This window comes from Miniopterus natalensis, chromosome 6 (assembly GCF_054644295.1).
Source record: "Miniopterus natalensis isolate mMinNat1 chromosome 6, mMinNat1.hap1, whole genome shotgun sequence".
In the NCBI taxonomy this organism is placed as follows: domain Eukaryota; kingdom Metazoa; phylum Chordata; class Mammalia; order Chiroptera; family Miniopteridae; genus Miniopterus; species Miniopterus natalensis.
The window spans coordinates 27,342,528-27,370,516 of record NC_142086.1 but is presented as its reverse complement, the minus strand read 5'-3'; the positions used below and the strand labels follow the sequence as shown (position 1 = coordinate 27,370,516).

The window sequence follows — 27,989 nt, the reverse complement described above, 5'->3', positions numbered from 1 at the left end:
GTCAGGACATTTACCCTTTGGCCCTGTTAGTAATTCCCTCCCCTTTTCTTTATTGCCCTGGAATTATCTTCCTTTTCCCAGGCTCCAATCACTTTTTTCATGTTCTCACTCAGTGAAGGTGAGGAAATTGCAGAGTATGTGCCTTTTATTAGGTGATTCTGACTGCATCTTGCCTGATTGCCCTAAAAAATCCTTTAAAATGAGGACAACTGACTGATAGGTTTTTAAAAAGAAAAAATATTTTTATAAAATTATTTTTGGCTTGAGAAGAAAAGAAGCTAGTTGTTTCTCACTCAGGAGTGGATTTTTGGTTTGGCTTTCCCATGGCTTCCTGCCGTGTGTGTGACCTCAGGGCGCTGGTGGCCATCGTGTGTGGGCTGCTGACCACCATCGTTTTGGGACTGAGCATCTGGAGGGTCATTGTCAGGATCCAGAGAGGTAACGTCATCCTCCTATGTTTAACTTAGAGCAAGAGAAGGCATTGAGCCTCTGTCCCTGCCACCTGCCACAGAACTGAAAAGTGCCACTTCTAGGCTGAGGCTGTCCACCAAGGTGCTATTTATGAAATATAAAAGACAAGGGTCAATTGATGGGTGGCTTCTGGTTGTATATACATGACTGCATGTGTGTGAGTGGGCAAGGTGACAGATGGCACAGCTGAATTGGCCTCTTTATGCTCTTTTAACTCCTGACTGAATGGATAGGAGAGTAATTAAAATCGTTAATAGCCCATGTTTGGATTTGTTTAGCTAAATCTAAGAAAGGAAAATAGTTATGGACACACACATACACACATGATCAAATATACACAGAGTGAAATTTCATTTCAAGAAGGAAGTTTAAGAATGCTTTCTCTAGGATTGTAAATAAAATGATATCATGACTTGCACACAAAGTTCTCACTTTTCAGGTATAGAAAACTCAGAAATTAATGTAATTTAGAAAACAGTTTTCCTGATTATTCAAGAAATATTTGTGAGTCGCCTGCTATGTGCTAGAGCTGACCCAGGGAAAGGGGGTGGGAAGGGCAGTGATGTATAGAACGATGATGAAAGAAAGGCCCAGAAATGCACAACACTTTCCACAGCCCTCACACGGTTCCATTGGGCTGTGCAGGTTCTCTAGCAGGAATTCAAAGCTGGATGTGCTCAGCGCTCCCTTTTTATAGGAAACAGACAGTTTCTAACGAAACTGAGTAAATGAGGGTAAATAATGCCAGTCAGGAGAGGGCAGAAGGAAAGGCGGTCTGCCCTCTGAGAAGGTAGCTGCGGCGGACAGAGGGAGCACCTCTCCTGGCTGAAAAGAGCCTCTGTAGGAAACAGGAGTCGACGCTTAGGCTACTGATGAAGCGGGAGCTGAGAATCGATCTGGTTTATCTGTTTTTGTTTGTTTGTTTAAGGTTTACAAAGTAGTTTAGTTGAAGTTTAAAAAATTATGAACTCTAGAGTTTGCCCGATTAGGGCTCCTAAATTTAGAAGACCTTATTTAAAGGTATACTTTTAAGAAATCTCCCCCCCCCCCTTTTTCTTCCTTCCTTTATGACACCTATATTTTTTTTAAAAGATTTTACATTGCTTTTTTAATTTCAATTTTTTATTGTTGACACTATTGCAGATGCTCCCCCCCTTTGCCCACCTTCACCCAGCCCTGCCCCCCCCCTTTGGCTCTCACCACACTACCATCTGTGTCCATGGGCTATGCATATAATGACATCTACTTTTAAAGGGAAATTTGTGGTGACTTATAAAGGACACAGGTACAACAGGACCATTGAAATAAAGGACACAGTTACAACAGGACCATTGAAACAAGGACCAAAGAACAAAAACATCTTAAGAAAGAGGACAGGGTGGGGAACAGAAAGTATAGGAAAGTCAAAGGCTAGGGGGAGTTGTTCAAAATAAATACAAACATATCCCCGAGCCTTGTAAGTAACAAAGATCCCACGTAGAAGCATCCCAGCTCCTCAGAAAAGACAAACGTTTCATTCCTCTAAGCAGAATTTTAAATGGGCTCTTTATATAGGAGACACCCCTCAGTTTTTTGAGTAAGCCCAGTTGAAGAGAAGAGGGTTACTGCTATAATTTAAAGAGAAAGATTAAAAGACTGATAGTGCTTGCTGCTATATTTTGCCTTGTGCATTTTATTCAGATTTTGTTTTAGTTGGTAAATTTAGGTTCATTTCACTCTGCTCCCTTCCACTCGTTCCACTCCACTCTACTCCATCTCTTTCCACCTCCTCTCATCCCATCTTATGTAATTATTGAATGGTCTCCCTTTGGTCCCTTTACTTGCGTATATAGATGAATTGTTTTTTAATTTATTTTTTTTTAAGGGGAGAGTCATGGGTATTTCATTATTTCATATTATAAAACAGACAATTTAAAAAATTCTTACTATATTGTGGGTACAATGCTAAAAAAATTCACATACCTTATTTCATTTAATCCTGTCAGCCACTTTTGAGGCAAGTATTATGTGTTACAGATGGGGAAACCGAGGCTTATAGAGTGTTTTAAAGCTTATGTAGTTGGAAGGTGTTGGGTCTGAATTTTATTTTAGTCATTCTGACTTCAGTATCTGTGCTCTACACCATTCTGCCTAACTAGAAGCAAGACAATGGTAACCCAAGTAATTAATTCATCTTTTCCTTTTGAGGCAAGTGTGGCTGAAAACCGTAATTCACAAAGATATGCAGTAGGCCGTAGAATTAGAGCATTTTTGTTGTTTTGCTCGGCAAAGTCAGGCACTTTGGGACATCACCTTGTCTTCAAGTCAATGAGATCTACTTTATTAATGCTGCTTATAGACTGTAGTGTACTGTTCTTGCTTTAATTTTAAGGTTTTCTGAGTCTTTAAATGGTATCTGCAGGTTTTCGACTGTGGAGTAACTGCCACAACTTTTCCACTGTTGCTATATTGTGCAAAAGTACTTTCTCCATGTTTGCAAAGTTATATGATTGCCTGCCACTGATCTAGTCTAGAAAGAGATGACATCAGACCGCATCTCCTGAAACACTGTTCGTTTTCTGACAGTATTCGTCCTGGTGACTGCCTTCAGGAGAAGGATTTCTCACATTCACACAGTCCCAACATCCACTAGCCATCAAATAAACCACAAATGAGCTTATTTCTTTCTAATTATTCTTTTTGTTATTTTTAAATGAATTATTGGTTTAAATATCAGACAAGTGCTTCAAGGCACAGCCTCTAGAATGTCAATGATCTTCTGTGTCGTATAGAAAAGGTTTTTATCCTGCTCCTATTTCTTTTTTTTTTTTAAGCCTCACCTGAGGATATTTTTTCCATTGCTTTTCAGAGTGGAAGGAGAGAGAGACAGAGACAGAGACAGAGACAGAGACAGAGACAGAGACAGAGACAGAGACAGAGAAATATCGGTGTGCGAGAGACACATGGATTGGTTGCCTCCCCCGTGCGCCCTGGCCGGGCTGAGCCTGCAACGGAGGCACCTGCCCCTGGCCGGAATTAAACCTGGGACCCTTCAGCCCGCAGGCTGACTCTCTAACCACTGAGCCAAACTGGCCAGGGCTCTGCTCCTATTTCTTAACAAGGCCTCTTGGAAAAGAGCATGGTTCAAGGCTCTGGTCCTGATGAAGTTGGCAGCATTTCATGTGAGTAGATGAAACTTCTTTTAGGATTGCTAGGATAGTCCTCGGTATTTTTATGTGCTGCTGCTGAAAACATTATAATAATAATGATCTATTTTTCACCAAAGAAAAATCATGATATTTTTGAAATAATATATATTCAAATATATATTTATATAAATATATATTTATGTGTATTTATAAATATATATTTATAAGTAAATATGTTAAATATTTGAATATATATTAAATATATTAAATAAATAGATTTATATACATATAAATAATATAGAAGTAAGCAGATACAAACATGTATCAATCCACAAAAATATTGCCAAGTGTAATACTTTATTTTTCTCCCAGGAATAATATGTCCTATACATTTGAAATTTTGTTTGATAAAAATTTTTCTAAACATGTGGGTGGCTTTTGCAATTTCCAAATGGAGCTGAAGACTTTAGAATTTTTGTTTTGAATATATCAGGTTGCCTGAAGCTCTTCATTTAGTTTCACATAGCCGTCTCCTTCTTTGATGGTTTAGGTTTTAGGTTAAATGTCACCTCCTCAAAGAGACCTTTCCTACCCACCCAGTCGAAGATTATCACCCCATTTGCTCTCTTTCACATGCATTTTTTTTCATAGCTTTTATCACCTCATAATTTCTTACTTATTTCTTTGCTAGTTGACTGTCTCCCCATTTCTAGAATGAAAGAACTTAGTATTTTCTGTACCTAAAACAGTACTTGAAATATAGTTGCCAATACAGGATTGATAAGTAAATGAAAGAATTATGTGAAAAAAGGAACTGAACTAAGAATTGTCAAATAGGTATATTCAAAAGTGAAATAACAGTTACCAATTCCTCATGATTTGCCTCAAAATACTAAAATAAATGTAATTCTGGATTTGTTTACATAGGTAATACAAACACTATTTTATAGATTTTCTTCCTCTGCTCCAAGCCAAGGAACATATTGACCATTTCTGAGACTTTGGCTTCATTAAGATCTCTCCGATGGCATGTGGCCTCTTTTGTTTAACCACACTATCAACAATCTTGTAGGACGCTTTTGTGCTGGAGCAAATCCAAAGTTTGACAGCCCTCCAACCTTTTCACATTGGGCATTCTTCATAGAACAAAATCCACCTTACCTTATGTATTTTCAGAATGGGCAGACAATAAGGGGCTCCATCTCTGCTGGTGTTGTGCTTCCAATAGCAAGAACCTTGCAGCACAAGAAGCCGCATGGCTTTTCTGTTCCATCACACTGATGATAAAAGTAAAATTAAAACATCATAAAGCTTTATTGTCTATCTTTCCACTGACATTTTCTAAATTGAGCTAGGCCTGAGATGAACATAGACAGATGTCCATAATGATAATAGTAGGGCTGTTTTCTTTCACTCTTACCAATGGGAGAGTATCTTAACCTCATAACATATTAGCAACGATGATCATGCCTTATTCAACCATATCCTATGCCTTTTCTGGATAACAGGAATTCCTGCTCTCTGGCATCAAGACTGCCTTTCCCGATGCTCTAGCCTTTATTCCCTATCACAGGACTTGCTTATGCCTCAGCTAACAAGAGACTTCAGTAGGTCAAAATATTACCAAGCCCCAAGGTTAGACTTAATAGCATTGAAATTCTTGCACAATAAGAAATGTGTGTTGTGGGGGAGAGGTCAAGAAGAGTTTATTGGTTTTCAGAAAATAATTTGTCCACAGATACTTGGCTTTCATTTTGCTGAATTACAGTACTTCTTCAAGAGATAAACTTGATAGTAAATCAGACTCATATGACTGTTCCTGGAGGACAGATTGCATTTGGGAGTTTTAACAAATGTGTCCAGAAAGAAGTGTCCTTCTGAATAGAGGAAGTTGGGTTTTAGGCAGCTATAATGTTATGTTGATCCTGCTGTTGGAAATCTCTCTTCTGGTCTGTTACAGGTCCCCCTTCTTGCTTCTTCATAGAACCACCCTCTAAATCAAGGAAATCATGCCTATGAAAGGGAAGGGAAGTTTCTGAGCAATAAATCTTATGTAACTGGCTGAGGGGCATGAATTATTTTAACATCAGAATTAGTGACGTTTAAATTGCTGATTACATTTTTAAAGTTACTTTTTAAGAGAATTTTTATATTTGAGCCCAAACTGATGACAATTACCAGGAAGCAAGATCTCAAATGCTCCCTAAAGGAAATTTATTTATTTATTTATTTATTTATTTATTTATTTATTTATTTATTTATTTATTTATTTATTGTTGACAGTATTACAAATGTCCCCCATCCCCTGCCCCCCTCCACCCAACCTCCGCCCACCTCAGGCCTTCCCCACACTATTGTCTGTGTCCATGAGTTATGCACATATGCATATATGTTCTTTGGTTAATTTTCTTCCCATCCCCTCCATACTCCCCCACCCTAAAATCTGTCATTCTGTTCCATGCATCCATGCCTGACGTCACTTTCTTAAATTAAGAGGCTAGAATTTTGGCTTATTGGATTTTTCCTTGATTTTCAGATATATTAGAGCATTTTAGTTGAAATTCTGAATACAACCAGAGCTCATGGGTCTTTGGTAAGACATGTTATAGAAAAAGATCTACTATAGAATATGGTGATGAAGAGTGCGTACATTAGAGTTGGGGGGGGAGTACAAGAGTAGGGAGAAAAAAAAGCTCTGGAGCCAGACTGCCTGGGTTCAAATTCCAATGCCAGCACTTACTAGCAGAGTTCATTTGAGCAAGTTCCTCATTTCTGCCTCAATTTTCCTATTTGGGGAGTAATAATAAACCCTACCTTATAAGGCTGTTATGAAGATTAACTGAGTCCATATTTTTACAGGTTTAAGAAGATGTCTAGTAAACTATGATTGCTCAATAAATGCTGACTACTATTTTTAATTTATGAATTTTTAGATAATTTAGTGCACAGTTTTCTCCACTCCCTGAATTTACCTTGAATAGATGCCATGACCTAGATTAGACCTTTGGATTGAAGCAATTTATCAAACTGAAGGTCTACAATAGGTTTAATCATTAAACTCAATTGACTAGCAAAAAACAGAAACAGAAACCATTCTAAGAACGGCCATATCTTCCTGCGTTTGTTTATTTTTAAAATATTTATATTATACTAAACCATCAAGGAAAAATTTATTAAAATATGAACAGTTTATGGAAATATGTAAGTAGTTAATATTGAACAACCTTTACCTTCAGTAAAGATTACACTTTATGTATGCTATCTGTTTAAATTTTTTTCCCATAGTGGATTGAACTTTCCTAAATATTGTTCTTTCATTTAAGAGTAAACTTTACCCTCACCCAAATGTTCCAAATTTTTGGCCTGGGGCAAATAACAGATGCCTGGGTTAAAAACCCTTAGACTCTGAACCAGACACTAGAGTTTCCTGATGGGATTTCTTTGGCTGAGGAAAGATATTTTTATTCCCCCACTTACTCCAACTAGGAGTGGAGGTACAGGCCTTTAGCGGAAGGTTTTAAGTGTACCTGGCTGGGAGTCAGGCGGTGTTCAGTGTCTGCTGTAGCCGTGGGTGTTCCTTGCCAGCCAACCTTCCCACCTCTACTCGCCACGCCTTGTTCTGATTCTATCACCACAGATTACTTTAGTCTCCTTGAACTTCATATAAAAAGAATCATACAGCATTTTCTCTTTTATAGCCTGAATACTTTCATTAACATAATGTTTTAAGATGCCTCTATGTTGTTGTGTTTATTGCTTTTATTGCCAAATAATCAACATGCCATTGTATGAATAAAGCATAATTTGTTTATTCAGGCTTCTGTTGAACTGTTGGGTGGTTTCTTCTTCCTTTTCTGGCTGCCATGGATAAAATTTCCAGAACCGAGTTCTCTGGAAAGCAAATCCTAAATTGAAGATTTGTTTGCATAAAGGTTGCGGCGGGTACTCATGGGATCAATACTTTCGGAGGAATGATGAAGGCAGGATTGGGTAGAAGGAAAACTTGAACTGCAACACAACTGAAGTTGGGTTGGCCCTTCAGAGTTGCCCTCTGTATTGCAGATATCTATCGCTGCAGAACGGAGCATCCCAAAACTTAGTGGCTTAAAACAATGACCATTTATTATGTTTCATGGTTTTCCTGGGTCCAGAATTTCAAAGCAGCCTTCTTGGCTAGTTCTGGATCAGGATGTCTCATGAAGTTACCCTCAGATGGCGGCTGGAACTGGGGTCATCTGAAAATCTCCTTCACTCATGTGTGGTGTCTGGGCTGAAAAGACTGAAAAAAACTGGAACAGCTAAAGCTCCTCATGCTTCTCTATCCCTGTGTAGTTTCTCTCCTTGATATCTCCAGCGTGGAGGCTTCAGAGTAGCCAGGTTTTTTCACATGTCACCTGTAGGCTCAAGTCTCCCAAGGCACATATCCTGAGTGAGAGAGAGCCGGGTGGAAGCCAAATCACCTCCTGTGGTCTGGCCTGGAAGTCACAGAGCCTCATTTCTCCCACTCTGTTGGCTGAGGCAGACACAAAAGTGCGCTTGATTCCACGAGAGGGAACTAAGCCCCACCTCTCAGTGGAGAAGTGTCATTGTCATCCTGTAAGAGTGACATGGGGCACCTGGTACGGCTGTCTTTGGAAAATATGCTCTGTGAGGTATCAAGGCCGAGGGATGAACCTAGTTCCTGGCATTGACCAGCCAGGGCATTGGTCCTGAGGATCCTGAACGAGCGGACTCTCTTAAGTTGAGGCAGTCTCTAGACTCGGACTCAGCTAAGTGTTCTCAGTTGCCAGCATTGCACAAAGCTGGAGGAATGAGTGCTCCAGTCCCACAGGGGAGCATCCGGGTGGCGGACGATGACACCCACCGCAGGCGCTAGAGGCATTCTTGTGCAAGTCTCTTTGTAGGTGGATATTTCCATTAATTTTGCATCTCTGTCTAGGAATGGAATTTCTGTATCACAGGTAAGTGTATCTTTAGCTTTATAAGAGAAAGAAACACAGCCTTTCAGAATGGCTGTACCATTTGAAATTCCACAGCAATTTGCTAGAGTTCCAGTTTTTACACATCCTCAGGTGATTTTATACATCCTCGGGTGATTTTACACATCCTCAGCAACATTTGGCATTGTCAGTTTTGTAACTGTAGCCATTCTGGTGGGGTTTGAAATGGTATTTCATTGTGCTTTTAAATTACATTTCTCTGAGATGCTGAGCATTTTCATGTGTTTAGTGCCGGTTAGTCCATGTATCTTCTTTTATAAACTGTCTACTTAAGTCTTGTACACATTTAAAAAAGAGCTGTTCATATTCTTATAAGTAATGCATATATTTTACAATTTACAAATTACAATTCAAATTTACATTTAGATTTACAACTCTAATTTACACTTCTGGGTGCACTTCCTTTGTCATATATATATATATTTACATATATATAAATTTATTTATATATTTATATATGTATAAAATTTTATATATATAATTTTCTCCTGCTCTGTTGCTTCCATTTTCATTTCTTAACAGTGCCTTTTCATGAGCAGTAGTATTAGGTTTTAAGTCAAATGCATCAATTTTTTCTTTTATGTTTAATGCTTTTTGTGTGTTCTTTAAAAAAAAATCTTTGCCTTTCTCAAAGTTGCAAAGATATACTCATGTGTTTTCTTAGATAAGCTTTATAGTTTTAGCTTTTGCTTTTAAATCTATGGTCCATCTCAAATTGTGTCTTGAGTGTGGTATGTTTACCCAGTTGGTTCAGCACCATTTGTTGAAAAACCTTTCCTTTTCCAATTGAATTGCCTTGGCATGTTTTTAAAATCAACTGACTAAGTTATGTTTAACCTACTTCTAAACTCTTTATTCTATTTTATTGATATATGAATATCTTTATTCTGATATACTTGTCTTTAAAAAAAAATTTAATTGATTTTTTAGAGAGAGGAAGGGAGAGAAAGAGAAATATCGATGTGAGAGAGAAACAGCAATCTGTTGCCTCCCGGACATGCCCCGACTAGGGATCAAACCCAAACCCTAGGTGTGTGCCCTGACGGGCATTAGAACCAACAACCTCTTGGTGCACAGGACGATGCCACCCGGCCAGGGCTGATATACTGTCTTGAGTGCTATGGCTATGTAGTAAGCCATAAAATTAGTAATGTGAGTTCCTCTTTTAAAAGTTCCTTTTGGCCTTTCTAGGTCTTCTATTTCGCTGTAAGATTTTAAAATCAGTTTGTAAATTTCTACATAAACAGGTCTTTAGTTTTTGGATTTTAGCTGTATCACTTTGAGGGAAATGAATACCTTAACAACTCTGAGTCTTTCACATATACATGTTATATGTCTCCTTTTATTTAGATCTTTAAGATTTTCTCTCAATGAGGTCTTGCACATATGTTATTAAATTTATTTCCAAAAACTTTATCCTACTTTAAATGGAAATGATTTTTATAATATTTTTCCAATTGCTAATATGTGGAAATAATTGATTTTTTTGTATATTTATTGCATTGCAAAACCTTGCTAAATTCACTTATCAATTCAAGTAGCTCTTTTTGAGACACCTTAGGGTTTTAAACATATTTGATGTTATCTGCAACAAAAGATAATTCTATTCCTTCCTTTCTTAACTTCGTGTTTTTATTTCCTTTCCTTGTCTATAGCACTGGCTAGCATCTTCAATACACTACTGAATAAAAGTAGTTAGAGAAAGTATATTAAGCTTTCTCCTGTCAGTCTAAGTGGGGAAAGCATTCACCATTACGCTATTAAGTATCTATTAGTGGAAGGATCGACACAGGTGAGTCTGACCAGCTTGAGGCAGTTCTCTTTCATTCCTTGTTTGTTGAGAGTTTTAAAAAAAAGTCAGCTGCTTTTTGCCTCCTGCACTCACTGAAATGATCATATTGTTTCCCCTCTTTATTTTGCCATATGGTGAATTAAACTAATTGATTTTTCTATTCTTAAACCAATCTTGCACTCCTGGGATCAATCATACTTGGTCATGATGCATCACAGATTTTATGTATTGCTGGATTTAACTTGCTACTATTTTTGAAGGATTTTTGCATCTGTATAAATGAAATCAATTGGTATGTAATTTTGTTTTCTGGTTATGTCTTTGTCATATTTTAGTATCAAAGTTATTCTAGGATTATGAACTATTTGGGAAGTTCATGGCTTTCTCTATTTTCTGAAAGAGTATATATGAGATTGGTATTATTTCTTCCCTAATTCATCAGTAAAATTGTCCGGATCAGTAGTTGGTTGCTTTCAGGAGTTTCGCCTTCTCTCTGAGTTTTAGCAGCTTGATCACGATGAGTCTAAGTGAGGTTTTCCTTGTATTTATTTTGCTTATGCTTTATTGAGCTTCTTGGATCTGTAGGTTAAAGTTCTTAACCAAATTTGAAAAAAACTGACCATTATTCCTTCAGATATTTTCTCTCTTCTCCTCTCTAAAACTCCAGTTGCATATATGTTAGACCACTTGAAATTGTCCCTGAAGCACTCTTTATTTTTTAAAACTCTTTTCTCCCTAGATGTGAGGGAAGTTCACACACACACTTAGAGCCTTTTTTCTCTCTGGCTTCCTCCGTTCTAGAATATCTCCCTTCAGTTTCCTGGTGATATGGTAACCAAGTCCTTTCACACCTTAACCCGTGAAGACTGCAGCTTTCTGCTGGATTTTCAGCCACGCCTCTTTACCTTTGTCGACTGGGTAGAGCTCTTGTTGGAAAGACTGTATAAACTTGGAATATCTTTCAGTTTCTGTCTGCTTTTCATGGCTGTCCCATGTCTCTAGTAATTTGTTGGTTTTACTTGTGTCCAGAGTTTAAAATCATTATCTGTGGGAGCATTTAAATGGTACAATCTACTCCATCATTCCTGGAAGTGGAACTCCTCCTTCCTGTATTCTTAAGCTTAATTAATTTGTTCAACATCCACCTTGTCTTCAAATTTAAAGACCCCAGTGTCCCCAACCCAAAATAACCAGTTGGTAGATCGTAGTAATCAAATCTCAGGCATGCTTCCTAAATCTATTGACACACAACCTCCTTAGAGGTACTGATTTAGATTGCATCCCTCATTTAACTGGTCTTACTTGCCTCAGTCACTTCCCATATTGCTTGAGGTATCCTCCTAAAAAAAAAACCAAAACATTCCTCTTTAAGTTGTTCACTTGTTTCAAGACCTCTCTAGGCTCCTGCAGGATTAAATCCACTTGGCTTGATCTACGAAAACCACTCATAATCCAATCTATCCCTGCAATTGCTCCATATAGGACCTGTGCTCCTGCTATATTAAGCTTTTCTCTATTCCTTGGACATATCAGAACTTTCCATGTTTTTGTATTTTGTACTTTGTACCCTGCCTTCTTGGGCTATTCATTCACATTTGGCTTTTCTGGACTTAGTCTTAAAATTCAATTCAAATACCACCTTTTCTGGAAAGTCTTCCCTGGATAGGCTACCTCTGTCCTCAACATCTCTCTTCTATATTCTTGCAGAACTTACAAATTTGCATGTTGAGTTGGTTGGTCTCTAATCTAATCTAATCTAGAATCTAGAATCTAGAATCTAGAATCTAGAATCTAGAATCTAGAATCTAGAATCTAGAATCTAGAATCTAGAATCTATATAATCTATTTCCCTAAGTAGGTTCTCATCTTCTCCGTCAAGGTGTTGTGTCTTTCAAATACGGTTTTTTAGTATCTATGATGCCTTGTTAGATTTCTTTACCCTGTAATATTACAAAGAATATATCTCAGCAATGCTACTCAAAGTAATGATTTTACTTATGGAAATTAAAGGCCACAGACCCCAAAGGAGAAACTAATCATCCAGTTCATATACTATTCTGTCATTTTTTTTTTAAGGAACATTTGTCCCCACATCAAGCACTCCTATAGTGTACTGCAGTAATGGTGGAACCTGGGAAAATGGCAGATGCATTTGTACAGAAGAGTGGAAAGGATTGAGTTGTACAAGGGGTAAGTTTCTTGGGATAACACTAGGGCGTGAGGTTTAGGTGACTCTTGTATTAATGACAGTAGCAAAGCTTCTCAAAGCTTCTGTTAATGATAATAGTAACAATGGGCATAATAATGATGGCTTTAAGATGTATTTATTAGCTCAATAGCAAAAGCTGAGTTTTCTTCTTGGGCTATTTACCTGTATGTTCAATACGCCTTGTCTGTTTACCAACTCTCAAGTTTCTCTGTAAACTCGACATTGCTTTTCCTTCTGGACGCGAAATGGTTTTCTCAGGTCCTTTCAACTGGGGATAAGCTACATCACGCCATTTCAAATATCACAATTCTATCACATTTAACTTTTCTGAAATCAAGATGCATCTATCTAAGTACACACTTGGATGAAGTTTTTGTCCTTTCTTCCTCTCTCTTGAAGAGATGTTATTATTTTACTGGTTGGATTTCAATCAGTGGTATCTCAGAATCGAAGTTCAAAGTCACCTGTTGATCGGCAGTGCTTTCAGCATTCTGCGCTTCGTGCTGCGTGCTGAGGACCCAGAGCTCCCAGGGCACGCTCCTGCCATTTGCTGCGCCCCCGCCAGCCAGCGTGTCCTGCGCATCCATGACTTTGGCCTTTCTGCTTTGACCCGCATCCTCACGATGCCCTTTGCCACTCGAAGCTCTAGGTCTTCAAGATTTCAACTAATTCAACACATTATTCTTGCTGACGTGTCAGTGATCACATCCCACCTCTACCAAGTTATATATTGTGCACATTTTAACAGGAACCTGTTACTTAATATACTAATTATTCTAATGGTAATAACTTAACCAAATAAGAAAATATGAAGTTCTTGGTGGGCCAGTGAATCCTATAAGTTTTCTATTCTTCAAATTGTACTGGATAGGTTTTGAACTTTGACTTGTATGTGGTTTGAAATTTGAAAAAGAAACGTATAATTTAAAATGAAACAAAATGTTTCCTTTTTATTTTAGCTAATTTCTGTGAAAATAGCACCTATGGTGATTTTACTTTTCCCAGAATTATAGCTGGAAGATATGGATCTTCCTTTCAAATATGTGGCAAGAACACTCGAAATGGTATGTGCTTTTCTAAACATCTCCCTTGTTTAGGCATGCAAATCACTATACTGGGTCATACTTATCCCTCCAACTAGTATTAGGTCCCTGAAAGAGACATCAAGGAAGGCTTTGTAGAGGGCTTGGCTCCCTTTTCTGATGCCAATGTTCAAAGTTTAGGGTGTTATCTCACATAACTAATTTTCCTGAAAACCTTAATAGGGATCAGTTGTAAATTCCTTTTATTATTTCTTCAATTGGTTTATTTTTCCAGCTTACTCTGTCTCCTGGAGTTTGATCAGGTTAATGTCTGCTTTTTAAAGTTAAATAGTTTGTTTCAATTTAAAAAATTAGCTACACTATTGATATACACCTTACCTGTGAAAGGGCACACATACAGGAGCATGCAGTTGCTGTGGCCATCTTTGCAAACACTGTCTTTTCTTCTCCTTTTTATTAAAGCGGGCAAGCCAAGAGCAACCCGGCTGTGCAATCTTAATGAAGATAAAGAGATGGTATTAGAAAATGTGACAATAGGAAGCTGCGATATAAATCTGGAAAGTCTGGAAAAGCAGGTATGCCCTGTGGCCCATGTGATGGGCAACTGGAAAAAGTCAGATGGTCAAATCAATGCTTTTAGAAACTTTCAAATTAGAAATAACAAAAACTAATAGCTAAGCTTTTTTGTTTTTTTCAAGTTGACATCTGTTTGTGAAAAAGGATAGTTGAACATGTTGGTTTGGCAAATTTCAGCAAATGATAACCTATAGCACATTTTAAATGGCCTCATCTTTTTAAACCAGTAAAGTTTTGACCAAAGTAGATCCCTGACATTTGAGGCCAAAAGAAAGATATTTTAGTGGTCTACTGGATCAGAACAAAGATGAAAAAAACTATGACCAGAGACCTTTTGAGACAGGAAACTCCAGAACCTGATGGTAGTCTCAGGGCTGTATCCATGAGCAGGTAAAATGGGAAATACATCTCAGTAAATATTTTTCATTCAAATTAGATTAGTTTGACTAAAGATATATCCAAATGCAAATGCACAGAATTACTAATACCTGGGGCCAGACAAGGGGTGGAAGAGGAAACTTATCTTTATATGATTCTTCTAGGTGCCAGGCATGCTACATATTATCTTATTTAGTTTTTACAGAACCTCTGGGAGTTAGATGTTATTCCTATATTATAGATAATTATAGCTAATAACACTAATTATTGAGCACTGACTGCCTGCTAAATGCTGCTGAACATTTTACATATGCTATTTTATCATATTTAATTCCTGTTTCACCCCAATAGATGAGAATTAATGCATTCACTTTATAGGTAAGGAAACTGTGGCTCTGAGAGGTGCAGTATTTTGCCTGGTGAATCACAGCCAAAAGTGATGGTGCTGCTTTAGGCATTAAAGTCCGCACTGTACCATACTAGCTCCCTAATTATAGGTGGGCAGGGGTGGGGGCGGGAGTGGCAATGGTAATAGGGTGCGGAGGTGGCTGCCAACCACGTAGGTTGTTCCAGCCACGCAGACTGTGGGGGAGACTTCTTGTTCTGGAATGTGACAAGCCAGCGTTTGACTGTCAGCTCTGCCACTTCTAAGCTGCATGAACTTTGGGTGAGCTCCTTACCCTCTCTACGGCTTTAAATAGGGATGGCATGCTCAGCCCACAGTATTGTTTTGCATATTAAATGTGATAACACCTGTAAAACATTTAGCAGTGCCTAGCACATAGCAGGGACATGGCTACTGAAGGAAAGCATTGTTTCTGTCTACTGATTGGATATTGCTTCCAACTCTTTCCGAAGCTGAATAGCCTGTGACCTTAGTTTGATTTTTGAAATGATGCTGCCATCTAGTGAAAAACTGAGAGAGGGAGAGAAGCTGACCCCCACGACCACTAAGGGCAGGATTAATGTTGTAGGTGCACAGCAGAACCTGGGGGCCAGCTGCGACCTGGGGTTGTCTAGGTCAGCGCTGCCCAAACTATCTGTGCTGAAAAGCTAGTTTAAAAAAATTTCCAATTGCAGACCAATAATCTTACAAAATACAATAAAAATAAATAACTTGGAAAATGAAATGAAAAAAACATAAAATACAGATCCATTTAAAAATTATTATATGCAACAGCATAGAATTGTTACGTAAGTTTACAATTGTTATAAAACTTATACAAGAAAAGAAACAAATAATAAAAAACTGAGTGGAGATTGAGGAGACTGAGGCTCAACTAAATTCCAGCTTATTCATTTGTAGTTGCTTGAAAAGTGTTTAGATGTAGTTATATAGAATTAGGGGGTTTTGTTTTTGTTTTTAACAGATAGATGAAATCTCAACAAGTTCTTCAAATATTTCTGTTGAAGCCCAGATTTTAACATCTGATACCTCTATGTTAACTCCTGACAATATCACTTCTGCTTCTCGAGTGGTTGGACAGATCTTCAACACATCCAGAAATGCTACACCCGAGGTAAAGCTCACAAGGTGTTTTAAAAAGGGGGCAAGAAAGAAAGAAAGTCATCCCAAACTTTATTCCCTATTCCAGGATATGGACCTGGGCATGATTTCGATCGCTGAAAACCATTTTGCAGAGCACTCTTTCTGTGAGATGCTCAAAGAAATAAAAAAGGGCTCTTTGTCCAAATATTCTCTTTCAGGATAGTCACAATGATCATTATCACGTTAAATCTGGAACACCTGTAACAAATCTATTTCATTTCATTAATATGTTCACCAACTGCATTTGATCTCAGCATCCCTACTCAGTTCTAAGTAACTGGTGTTCCAAGGAACTCACTTTGAAATATGATATTTTAAACTGTGATCTCTTTCTGCTAAGCATATTTGCATTTTAGTTTTGGCTTTAAAAAAACTTAGGCCTAGTTTACATTTCTGTATTATAAACTGCTAAACTCTGGTACCTGAAGACAAGAACCATAGTCAACATTTACCAATTGGCACAGCTTGGGTACTGGTCAAACAGGGCTATAAACCACCAATATGGACTGACCCAGTGTTTACCAGTTGAATATCACCATGGCCTGAAGTTATCTACTCCTTTCTTCTATTCCCTTTAAATGTGTTAGTTCAAAAAAATTATGTTACACTGTCCTAGCTCCTTTGGACATTAAGTGGGATTAAAGTCATGAGTTAATAAAAATAGATTTGAAAAATAAAAATAATGACCACCAAATGTAGAATTTATGCAAAAATGAGCCAGTAAAGACAGAAGAGTATTAATAACCCCAAAGAGGCAGTTACACAGTAACCAGATGCCAAGAGATCCTTTCCAATGCACTCCTGATATTTTAATTGTAAGAAAACTAGAAATAACTTTACTAAGTCCACTAGTTACACTAAGTGTAACTAATAAGTTATATTAAATATTGTGAGCCATAATGTTCTGACAATCAAAGCCCTGCACTCCTCTTGTTTTGCTTCTGCTTTTGTATTCAAGCATCTGCTATTGTGTTCTTGGGGATGAGGTGGAGATTCTGTGAAAGACCTTGCTATGAGGTCAAATTCACAGACCCAAGCCTCCCGATTGACTGCCTTAATTTCTATGTTCACTATGCCTTGTCTTTATTCTCTCTGCCATCTTATGTAGATCAAAAACTAAGCCACTTGATACCATAATAATTCATGATAATGATGGTTCCCATTGGTGTCCCCTTCCTGGCAGGCAAAAGTAGTTGCTGTAACAACAGTGAGTCAACTTCTAGATGCCACGGAAGAGGTCTTTAAAGAAGCTGCTGCTAAAGATGATAATGCCTTCACAACGTAAGCACGGTTCCAATTTGGACAGAAAAACTGACAAAGTGCTGTTTACTTTACTAGGTTAGAGCACTGATAGAGATGCCTTTATTTCTCTCACCAATGCGCGACTGGCTGGTCTGCATGGAATGCAGACTGAAGCCTTGGCTTCCTGCCGACCTTCAGTGACTCGGTGGAGTGGTGCACGGGAACTCCTGACGCCAGGCATGGCCATGGGCAGAGCAGCTGAGATGATTTAGATTCGAACTTGTTTTCCTAGCTTAGTTTGGTATGTCCAGGGGGCAACCTGCCTGCCCAGCAGGAGCTCTTCAGACTCCTTTCTCAACTTACAGAGCTGCAAATAACCGCATAACTTTGCAAGACACGCTGGTAGCCTCCTACCCACAACTCAGCTCTGCCTAAGATCCTGGTGTATTTTGATTAATATTTTCTTTCCCATGGCCTCACTGAACAAAAAAAGGGATCTAACTTTACCTGTTTTCTCTCTTCTTGACTCCTATGTTCCGAATTTCTTTTGGTTGTATATTTACACTAAAACTCATGTACTTTATTCAAAGAGGCCTCCCACTAGGATTCACTGTGTGTTTTTTATCTTATATACAGTTTTCTTAACTCTTTGTTCATTATGGAGAGATAAAAATATATAGATGAGAAAAATTATAAAAATCAGCCTTTATTAACCTGTTGGTATATATTCTTGATGTAATTTTTTTCTCTGTATGTGTATGCGTGTGTATTGTATTACATAATCTATTGATTCATAACTTGTTTTGTGTCATTTAATAATAGTTTATAAACTTTTTTTATATAAATACCTAAACATCTACATCACAAATTTTAGATTACTGCATAATATGAGTGAACTTTTATTTAAATAGTTCTCTGCCACTGGACATTTAGATTGCTTTAAGTCTTTTAATATTTCGAGCAATCAACATCCTTGTACATAAACTTTGTTTGCATGAGACATTATATCCTTAGGAGAAATTCCTACAAGTAATTCTCAATTTTCTAATTATTATAACCAGAACCTATGTAGTGTTAAGCCTTTAAAGTAGAAAAAGCACAAAAGCGTGAAATAGAACATTCAAAAGATTGTGATTCTGAGAGAAGATGGTAAAGGTTGTGCAAACAATGTAACTGGTATGTTTTATGACTTCAGATTTCAATAGGAGCCTGGGCCCTTCTCATGAGGAGTGTGGACACTCCCGTTTTTCTTGAAGTTGGAGAAGGAAATGGCCATGGGGCCCAGAGTCTATGTTCAGGGAACATGGAGACTGAGAGCCAGAGGCCCTTCAGAGCTGGAGGCTCTGTTTGCAGCCTTGCTAGATGGAAAGGAGAGGCGTAGATTTTTTTGGTGAGAAAGCTGAGGAAAGAGAAGCGTGACTTGGCTGAGAAAGTCACAGATTATGATGCAGATGAGAAAGCTGTCCTAATAATAAACAATTATGAATTTTACTAGCTTTAGACATAGAGGGGAAAAACAATTTTGTGTGACTTATATGTAATATCCAAATGGCTTCAAAGGAGATGGTTAAAAGATAAATAACAAATTTAAATCCAGAACACATTGAAATATTAAATGGCATTCCTCCTTTCTCCCACTCTAAATTTCTAGTTTACTTGCCTTTCTAATCACGGTCTATCAGTTTACCTTCTCCCATGTGACCTTTCACATAAGTCCTGTGGATTCAGTTCTTTCATTTCACCTCAGCTTCCAGTCTCAAGGCCAGGTCACCAATCCCTTCGCTCTCCTGAGGAGAACATTCTTGATGAGTTGCCAACAGAGTTCATCTCTCATTCTCTTCTCTCCCCAGGAAAAGAAACAAATTGCTTCTTGGAGCAACTCCCCTCCCCTCCCCCCCCACCCACCCACCCACTCCATCCCTTGAGCATCCTCACGGGCACCAGACCTTAGTTCTCTATCTCACTTTTATTTCTTCCTTCTTTCATTCATAGTTTCTTCTTTGTACCCATAAGCTACTGAACTCCCCTTCTCACTTAGTGGGAGAAGTGGAGGAGGTGAGAGTAGAAAAGAGGGGAGTGACAGAGAAAAAAGAATCAATTTCAGCTTCGGCCACCTCAAGTTGCCATAGTAAAGTTTCCTAGTGTCCATTTGTCAATTCTCTTTTTCTAAATTGGGAAGAGGCATAATGTTAGAGTGGGTGGAGGTCTGGAGCCTTTGGCAAGGTCTCTGCTAGTAAGGGCTTCCTACTATCATCAGTGAATCTAAGACCTCATTTCTCCAATTTGAACATTTGCTGTAAAGACTGATCCATAACCTTGAAACTTTGCTGTCACATTCAGGTTCATAATTGTTCTTGTTTATTTAGCTTTGGGAATGCAAAACTGTTTCCCTAATACTGACCACCTTAAACATTTACATTTCACATTTCTGTTCCAGCCAGCCTTCTTTGGCTACAAGATACCCATTTAAATGATCTCAACTAAACAGAAATTTATTGTAAAGAGGCATGTGGAATCTCATGGGGACCTAAGAACAGAATTATAATATAGCTGTGCCCTATGGTCCCTGACGCAGGGGGATGGCAAGGCATCCAAGGCAGCTTTGAAGGTCTTAATATAGGACTTTGTAGGTCTTCTCTCTAGGATAATATAATCATTGTTGCCATAGTCTTTGGAGTCAGACAGTCTTGGGTTCATATCTTAGTGTTGTTATTTATTGATTTTGGCCAAATTACTTCATATCTCTTTGAAGAGCCTCAGATTCTTCAGTGTGATATGGGAGTAATTTTAGATCTCACTTCAGTAGGGTTCTTGTGAATCTCAAATGAGATGATATATATAAATCACTCGCGTCATACCTGACATACACGTAAGTCGTTAAAAAGGTTAGCAGTTGTCTTTAAAATTAACAGGGCTCAATAATCACCTATACTTTTTATCTTTACTTCTAGTTTGTGCTCTCTAATTATTTAATCCTGTTCATGATGTTGGGGAAATAGAAATTAAAAAAAAAATCTTGTCCCAACCCAGAAATGCTCTCTATAAAGATAGAGAAAGAAAGCACTTTTACTATTGAATAAGCATGAAACCAGAGTGCAGCACACATCACAGGAAACCCCCTAAGAGCTTGCAAAGACAGAAAGGAAGCTCACCTCTTTATGTAAACAAACAGATACAACCCAATACATGCATGTTTTCAGGTAAACAATGACTAGTCCTCAATAAAAAGACCTTGGCAGCACTATTTGTCACACAAATAGTATATCATAATGTTACCTGGTGAGGTGACCATTTGTGTTAGCTAACTGACCTCATCTGGAGGAAAAACAAACTTCCCATTATCTTTATTACAGGACGTAGTTTTGCAACTTGGAGCAAGATATTAGTCTCTCACTCCCACAGAACCTGGGAGACAGGAACGTTACCTTCCTTAATGTTTACATTTCAAAGAGAGGGCTCTCATGTCCCTGAGAAAGACCTTCCTAGGTCAAGGCTGACAAAATGCTGATCTAGTCTTCAAAAGGGTTTATTTACATTTCAAAGAAAGGAGAAAGTACTTGCAAATTTTCTAAAATAAATGTTCAGGGAAAAAGGAGGGAAGGACAAGTTCTTCCCTTATTTTCAATAGGAAGAATGAAGCCTTTTCTTTTTCATTTGTAATCGTCCTTATAAATGATATAATGGTCCCTCTGGTCTGCCTCTAAACCATGACTTTCCTGATGTGCCGCTGCACGAAATGGAAAATTTCTGAGTGAAAGAACCTGATTGCTTCTTCTAGTCCTTTGTAGCAAGTTGATGGCCAGCCTCCGGATTGGGTAGTCTGAGGCAGGCACCCATTTGTAATCCAATTAATTTATGGCAAGAAGTGGAAAGAATGATATAGAAGAAAAAATGGCCTTAGAAATGTCTGGCCAGAGCTGCCCTTTGAAAGTGGTTGTGAACTTGGCAAATACCCCCATATATTTAGGACATCTTTCCCTTTGTCCTTCAAATGCCCTAGATAACCTCTCTTAGTATCTCCAGTGCTTTCTGGGATACTAACCTCTTAGTAGGTACTCAACAGATATTGTTGGTTAAATGAATTCATGAATTATGTCCTTAGCAGATTGGAGTCTTGTTAGGTTGAAAGCATCTCTGAAGTAAGATTGTTATTCATTAAGTGGGACATACATAAATTGCTGAAAATTACAGAAAATGGTGCTATAAAAGCAAAGCCTTTGAAACAGAGAAGCCAACTTGAATGTTTCCATATGAATGATTATCACATCCTCTTTATTTAGCAGATGTCTTTATTTGAAAATTTCTCCTTTTTTAAATCTCTCTTGGAGAAGGGAAAAGATATTTTAGTGGCAGATATAAAGATTTAGAATTTTGAACAATTAAAATTTAATAAAATTCTTTCATTTCTGGGAAGACTAGATTGAGCCAGTTATCTTAGATATAGAGATTTTGTTTTTTTAACTACAGAAATAGTGCAAATATTTCTTATAGAAAATGAAAAAGAAAGGTCTTATGGCTTTTCTTTGGAGAACACCAAACTGACAGGTTCCCTCCAATCCCTCCCACCTTCCATCTAACTTATCTTTGAATTTATCCAAGAGAGAAAAGAACAACCTGCAATATTTGGTTACTATCTAAGGCAATAAGTCCGGAGTTCTGTTCTTCTATAGTTTCATATGAATCGTCACCTCAGGAATGAGCAACTTACAAGAGATGCTTTGGATCCCAAAGGGTTTGGGTGAGGGGAGGGAGTTGAATAAGTGGACATTGAGTCTCACCACTGGAGTAACAAGAACCTCATGCCTGGCCAATGGTGGGTGGCAACACCATGCTTCTATGTGAAGAGCAGCATGATAAAGATGATTTCTATTGGGAAATGTGTCATTCTGGAGTTCCAGCTTCCTGGCATCAGTGTAGGAGGTACCCTTCAGAGGAGATAGTCCGCCAGAGCTTTTTTCCTTCTTATAACAAAGGAAGATGCCGCCAAAGAAAATCGATAGATTTTAGGTGATTGTGTTAATGTTGTGATCTCATGAGTTCTGTGGTCATGCCTTTCTACTGGAACTTGGGAGAGCACACACACCTCTGATTTTGCAACAAATCTTTAGAATATCATGTTGTTATGTTTATTCTCTGCAGGCTTATTAGGGAAATAGAGGATTATTCCTGGTCTTTGGGCAACAACAAGTCATTGGTGAACCCTAATATAGCAGTACAGTCTATTACTGTCTCTTCAGAAGGCACTGTGGGGTCTACAGGTGTCCTCTTCACTGTGAAGAAAGGTGAGCTGTTTGTTTTGTGTGGTTGTAATTCTGCTACCAACCATAAATGATGTTCTGTTCATTAAAGTGTAGACTTCTAAAATATGTTTTTTTTTTCCCTCTCATAGGAGCTAGCAGTTCTCTTGTTTCTGGTTCCACAGATGTAGATACAAATGTGGACAGCCTTCGTCCAGATGACACGACTGAACTTCAGATCTGGCTCAATACTTCGAAAAGTAGGTCTCAAACTTTGTTATATTAAAAAAATGCACTCAAATTCATGGAATTAATAACTTAAAAATCACTGGGTGCAAAATAATGTTTGCTTAGTTATACACTGAATAATTTGCATTTGAGTATGTTTGAGCTCTGCCAGATTATGGTAATCTCTTCTATTCTATGTCATAGAGATAATTACTTTTCTTTTTTTTTTTCATTTTCTAAAGACTAAATTTATAATTCTCATTGGTTAACAAATCTTTATTGGCCACAGGAGTTGCAGATATCTTCCCTCCAGTCTATAGTTATCTTTAGCTTGTTTTTTAAACATACTTTGTCATACCTAAATTTTAACTTATAGCCGGTCCAATGTATCAATCTTTTCCTCTATAATTGTCACCTTTTAAAATAAATCCTTCCCTATGCTAAAGTCACAATGACAGTCTCTTATATTTTCTTCTGAATTTTTTAGTGTTTACATTTAGGTCTCAGTGCACCTAGAATTTATGTTTGTGTTTGGTGAAAGATAGGGATCTAATTTTTTTTTTAAAAAAATATATCTTTATTGATTTCAGAGAGAGGAAAGGAGAGGGAGAGAGAGATAGAAACATCCATGATGAGAGTCATTGATCGAGCCCACAACCCAGGCATGTGCCCTGACCAGGAATTGAACCCTGATCGCCTGGATCCTAGGTTGACACTCAACCCCTGAGGCACACCCGGCCGGGCAGGGATCTAATTTTTTATTCCATATAAACTATCAATATAGTTGAATGGGTTTAAAAAACAACAACACTGTCTGGACACAAGAACTCAGAATGGACTGAAAGGGACATATTTTTATATCAATTTTTTAAATGCCTCCTACATTATCTATATTTTAATTCTTTGTTCCCTTAAAAAGGCATCATTAAAATGTATGAGCAAAAATGATTGGAAATGCAGGGGCACATCGACCAAACCCCTTTTATAGGGAGAGGTTTTAGGGCAACTATCTCAGAAATTGAAGATCAAGTAGACAAAAAATACCTAATAAATTTGACCTTTATATATACTTGTGTGTGTGTAATTTTGTTTGTAGACAGAAGACACATAGTAAAAATTCTTTTCAAATATCAATAGAGTGCTTTTAAAACTGTCCATGTATTAAGCCACATAGAAAAGCTTATAACATTTTGTAAAATAAAAACACAGGACATAGTTACTGATCATGCAATAAAAGTAGATATGTTCCACAAAAGAATAGCCAACATTTTATCCAATTAGAAATTTTAAAGCACCCTTGTTAGAAAGGAAATTAAAGTTCAAATTACTTGAAAATTAATGGCAATGAGAACATTGGTGGAGCCAGATTCTTTCCATCATCTCTTTTTTCTTTTTTAAATGATCATATAATTTACAAACACTGATCTTTTTTGCTTATTTTATTTTTTTCCCATCACCATTTATTCCCCCCATACCCTCCTCCACCCCCACCCCCCCTCCACCCCCCCAATCAGCACACTGTTTTTTGTGTCACTCATTTCTTTCTCTCTTTTGCTAACCCCCCTCACCCAGCCCCCTCACCCCGACAGCTGTCGGCCTGCTATCTCTGAGTCCGCCTCTGTTTTGCTTGTTCACAGTATCATGAGATTCCACATATGAGTCCCCGATACGAACAACTTGAACCCCTGGCTCTGTGACTTACTGGACTGGTCCCTGCTCAGCCCTTTGAAGAGGAGGCAGGCCTCACAGAGCACTGCTTTAGGCACAGCTTCCTGATATTCGCCCTGGGCTTTCTTTTTGTTCTATGTCTTATCAGTGCGGGAAGCAAAGAGGCTCGACCGACCTGCAGTCATGTTCACTGTCTTGCTGTCTAGAAAGCAAGACGTTTACTTTATAGGGGAGATCTTTGCAATTCTCCTTGAGGTGGATTAGGCAGGAATTACTGTTCCCTTTTAGAACGTAAGGAATCTGAGCCTCAGGAAGAAAAGTTAATGTGGGTGGAATGGCCAACCACAGACAGATTATACATGTTAATTCCATACTTCAGTTAAGTAAAGGTTCAGCCAGCAGACCATTTTTACTGTACTTTACTCAAATATTAAGCAGCTGTGCAGTTCAACAATGACATGGGACTTTGTTTCTTATTTACTATATGGTTTATTTATTTAGTCAGTTATTATTATTTTTTAATCTTCACCCGAGGTTATCTTTTCCATTGCTTTTCAGAGTGAAAGGGAGAGAGAGAGAGAAACATCGGTGTGAGCGAGACACATTGACTGGTTGCCCCCCGCATGTGCCCCCAGCCAGCCTGCAACCGAGGTCTATGCCCTTGGCCAAAATTGAACCCGGGACCCTTCAGGCTGAGGGCCGACGCTCTAGCTACTGAGCAAAACTGGCCAAGGCTATGGTTTATTTATTGATTTTCATGTCTTTTTTCCCCCCTCACAGGTAATACCACATCATGTGGCTTTATAATGTATCAAAACAACAAGCTCTTCCAATCAAAAACTTTTACAACTAAATTAAATATTAGCCAAAAAATTATCTCAAGCACAACTAATAACACGGAGGACAATCAGAGTGCTTCTGTTAAAATGCTCTTTCGTCCACAGGTGAGTTTTCCCATTAACAAGTTGAAAATTCAGCCAACTCTTTATTACAAAAGCAGGGATAGTTTGGGCAAAAGAAATCTATAGAAAAACTCTTTGAAAGATTCTTTAAAAGTATTCATTTACCACTCACCCATATTTTTTGTCAGACTAGTTAAATGCAAAATTGGCTAATTTGAATTTTATATTTCTTTCCCCCCAATCTATAATGAAGATACTATGCTTAGTAAATATCTGACTGATTTCTCATATGATTACCTTACCCTTTTTGGGTTTTTTTTCTACCAAATTAAGCATTTAAAAACCAATTGCCATTGTCTTGTCAATTCATAGTACAACACAAAAGAATTAAAAGTCCATTCCTTTGCCTGTGTCTATTGGAATTTTACAATGAATGATTGGGACACAAACGGCTGTTACAAAGATGGAGAAAGTGATGGACTCCTGCATTGCCGCTGCAACCATACCACTAATTTTGCAATATTAATGGTAAGAATGGACATAGTCATCTCTTTCCAGACAAGAATCTTCCTTATACACAATTCTGGCATGTGCTAATTGGAGTTAACTTTGGGGTTTAGTTTACTCAAATCAAATTAAATGGAAAAAAAGGGGATGGAATGATAAGACTAAGAAGGGAAGTGGTGATAAAGGCGAGTAGAATACAGGGTTTTTTTGCAATTAGGTCTCAGGATAGATGAGTTCAGCACTGTGTATTATTAATGAGGAGGGAGCCCATGTGCAAAAGAGTTACTGACAGAGTTCATTCAATTACCTTGCGAGCTCTGAAGCATGAAGTCATTATAGCCAGAGGTAAGGCTGTAGAACTGTGTGCTGGGGACAGGCTCAGTGCACACTGAGGTAAGGGTGGGCAGTTAAGTCAGTTACGCAAAGCTTTTTCCACATAATCATCTAAGTTACTAAGTTTACGCTAGAAGATATGAGGAAAATCTCTTGAATTCATTCAATTTGTCCCATAGTTCCCTTAAGGATTTCTAAAATCTTTTAACTCCTCAGCTATCTTGCACAAGTAACTCTGGTGTGCAGCTTTATTTCACCTCTGAAAGTTCTTGGGCTGACCCTTTTAAGAAGAGGGGCTTCTGTTCGTTCCATCTCCAGAAACCTATTGTTTTGGTGACATCAAAAACATTCGTTTATATACTTGATGAAATGTTTTCATACGCAATGAAATGGGTGTCTTACCCTATCTCCCAAAGAGAAACGATGTTTTCCTTCCCTAGTAGCCATGATGTAGCCACATTTGGGAAGCCAGCGGAGATCAGAACACACTGGAACAACGGAGACCACCAAATTAGAGAACATTGCTTTTACAGTCTTTTTGAGATGGCTGTAGTTTTCTTATTTTAGTTATAAAACCTTAGTTGATTTTGATTGTTTATTTTGTAACTTGTATTACACAGAGATGCGCTTTCTCAATCAGAACATAATAAAGGTAAAATGTTAACTTTTTTGGTAGCTCAGACGTTGTGAATAGTAAACAAGACAGTACACTGTCATAGTTACTTTTTTCCTGTTCTTGAGGTCAGGCTTTCAGCTAGTTCTTCTCACTATTATCTGAATCTGCCTCAGTGACTACCTACTCATATTTGCAGTTCGTTTTGGGTTGCAAAATTTTTCAAAAGGCTGATTAGAATAGTATGTAAAGTAAGAGCAGGCAGGCTCTAAGTGAAGAGATGATTTCTATGATCTGAAGATCTAGGTATTATCTACGATTTTTTGTCAACATGAAATTTTTATTATTATTTAAAATGAAGTTTATCTTATTTTTATTTCTACATAAAAAATATATACTGCATAAAGTATGAAAGTTTATCTACGGAACAGAAATATACTGGTAAAGAAAAATTTTATGAGATCTTCAACAGCAATTCGAGAATAATTCTATTATAATGTTAACAAACCCCTATGTATTTGTGCAAGAGACATAGATAATATTTATAAGCACATAAAAAAAGGTCCCCTTTGTAGAAGAGACAGGATTTCAAGAGGTAGGGTAAGATGTGGGGTAGCTGACAGTAAAGAGAAACATGCTTTTAAAATTATGTGTCTATATTACTTTCATGTTTTATAAATAAACACATATGACTTTTTAAATTTTAACAATTAAGAAAATTAGAAAGTACAGACAAGCAAGAATAATTATATATATATCCATATATATCTTACCCACCAGTCACCACTATTATTACCTTTCTAGAGTTCTAAGAACACATACTTACATGAAATATACTTTTCATGGATATATACTAAAATACTGGGATAGACAGAGATATATTACACAAAAACTAGGCCTTTAAAAAATGACAGGATCATGTGAACATCTTTTCATATTCTTAAAAATATTTCTGCAACTTTATTTTTAGGGCATCAGCTTAGATATGCTGATTTACCCTTGGATTATAGTTACACATAAAAATATTGTGATGGATAAATGAAGCAACTCTAGCCAATTTAGATCTCACCCAAACAACTTTGATTTTACACACTGAGGAACAGTATGTAGGTT

General features: G+C 37.6%; 1 protein-coding gene across 1 annotated transcript in view; it reads left to right on the top strand.

The window, feature by feature from the left end:
• Positions 1-323: 323 nt before the first annotated feature.
• ADGRG7 (adhesion G protein-coupled receptor G7) overlaps positions 324-27,989 on the top strand; it is a 46,637-nt gene continuing 18,971 nt past the window's right edge. The window contains exons 1-10 of the mRNA XM_016199731.2: positions 324-438; positions 12,468-12,581; positions 13,560-13,664; positions 14,106-14,218; positions 15,968-16,117; positions 17,330-17,427; positions 22,528-22,670; positions 22,778-22,885; positions 25,302-25,465; positions 25,796-25,951. Of these exons, the coding sequence (XP_016055217.2) occupies positions 324-438; positions 12,468-12,581; positions 13,560-13,664; positions 14,106-14,218; positions 15,968-16,117; positions 17,330-17,427; positions 22,528-22,670; positions 22,778-22,885; positions 25,302-25,465; positions 25,796-25,951 (1,266 nt within the window). The remainder of the gene's footprint in view (positions 439-12,467; positions 12,582-13,559; positions 13,665-14,105; positions 14,219-15,967; positions 16,118-17,329; positions 17,428-22,527; positions 22,671-22,777; positions 22,886-25,301; positions 25,466-25,795; positions 25,952-27,989) is intronic.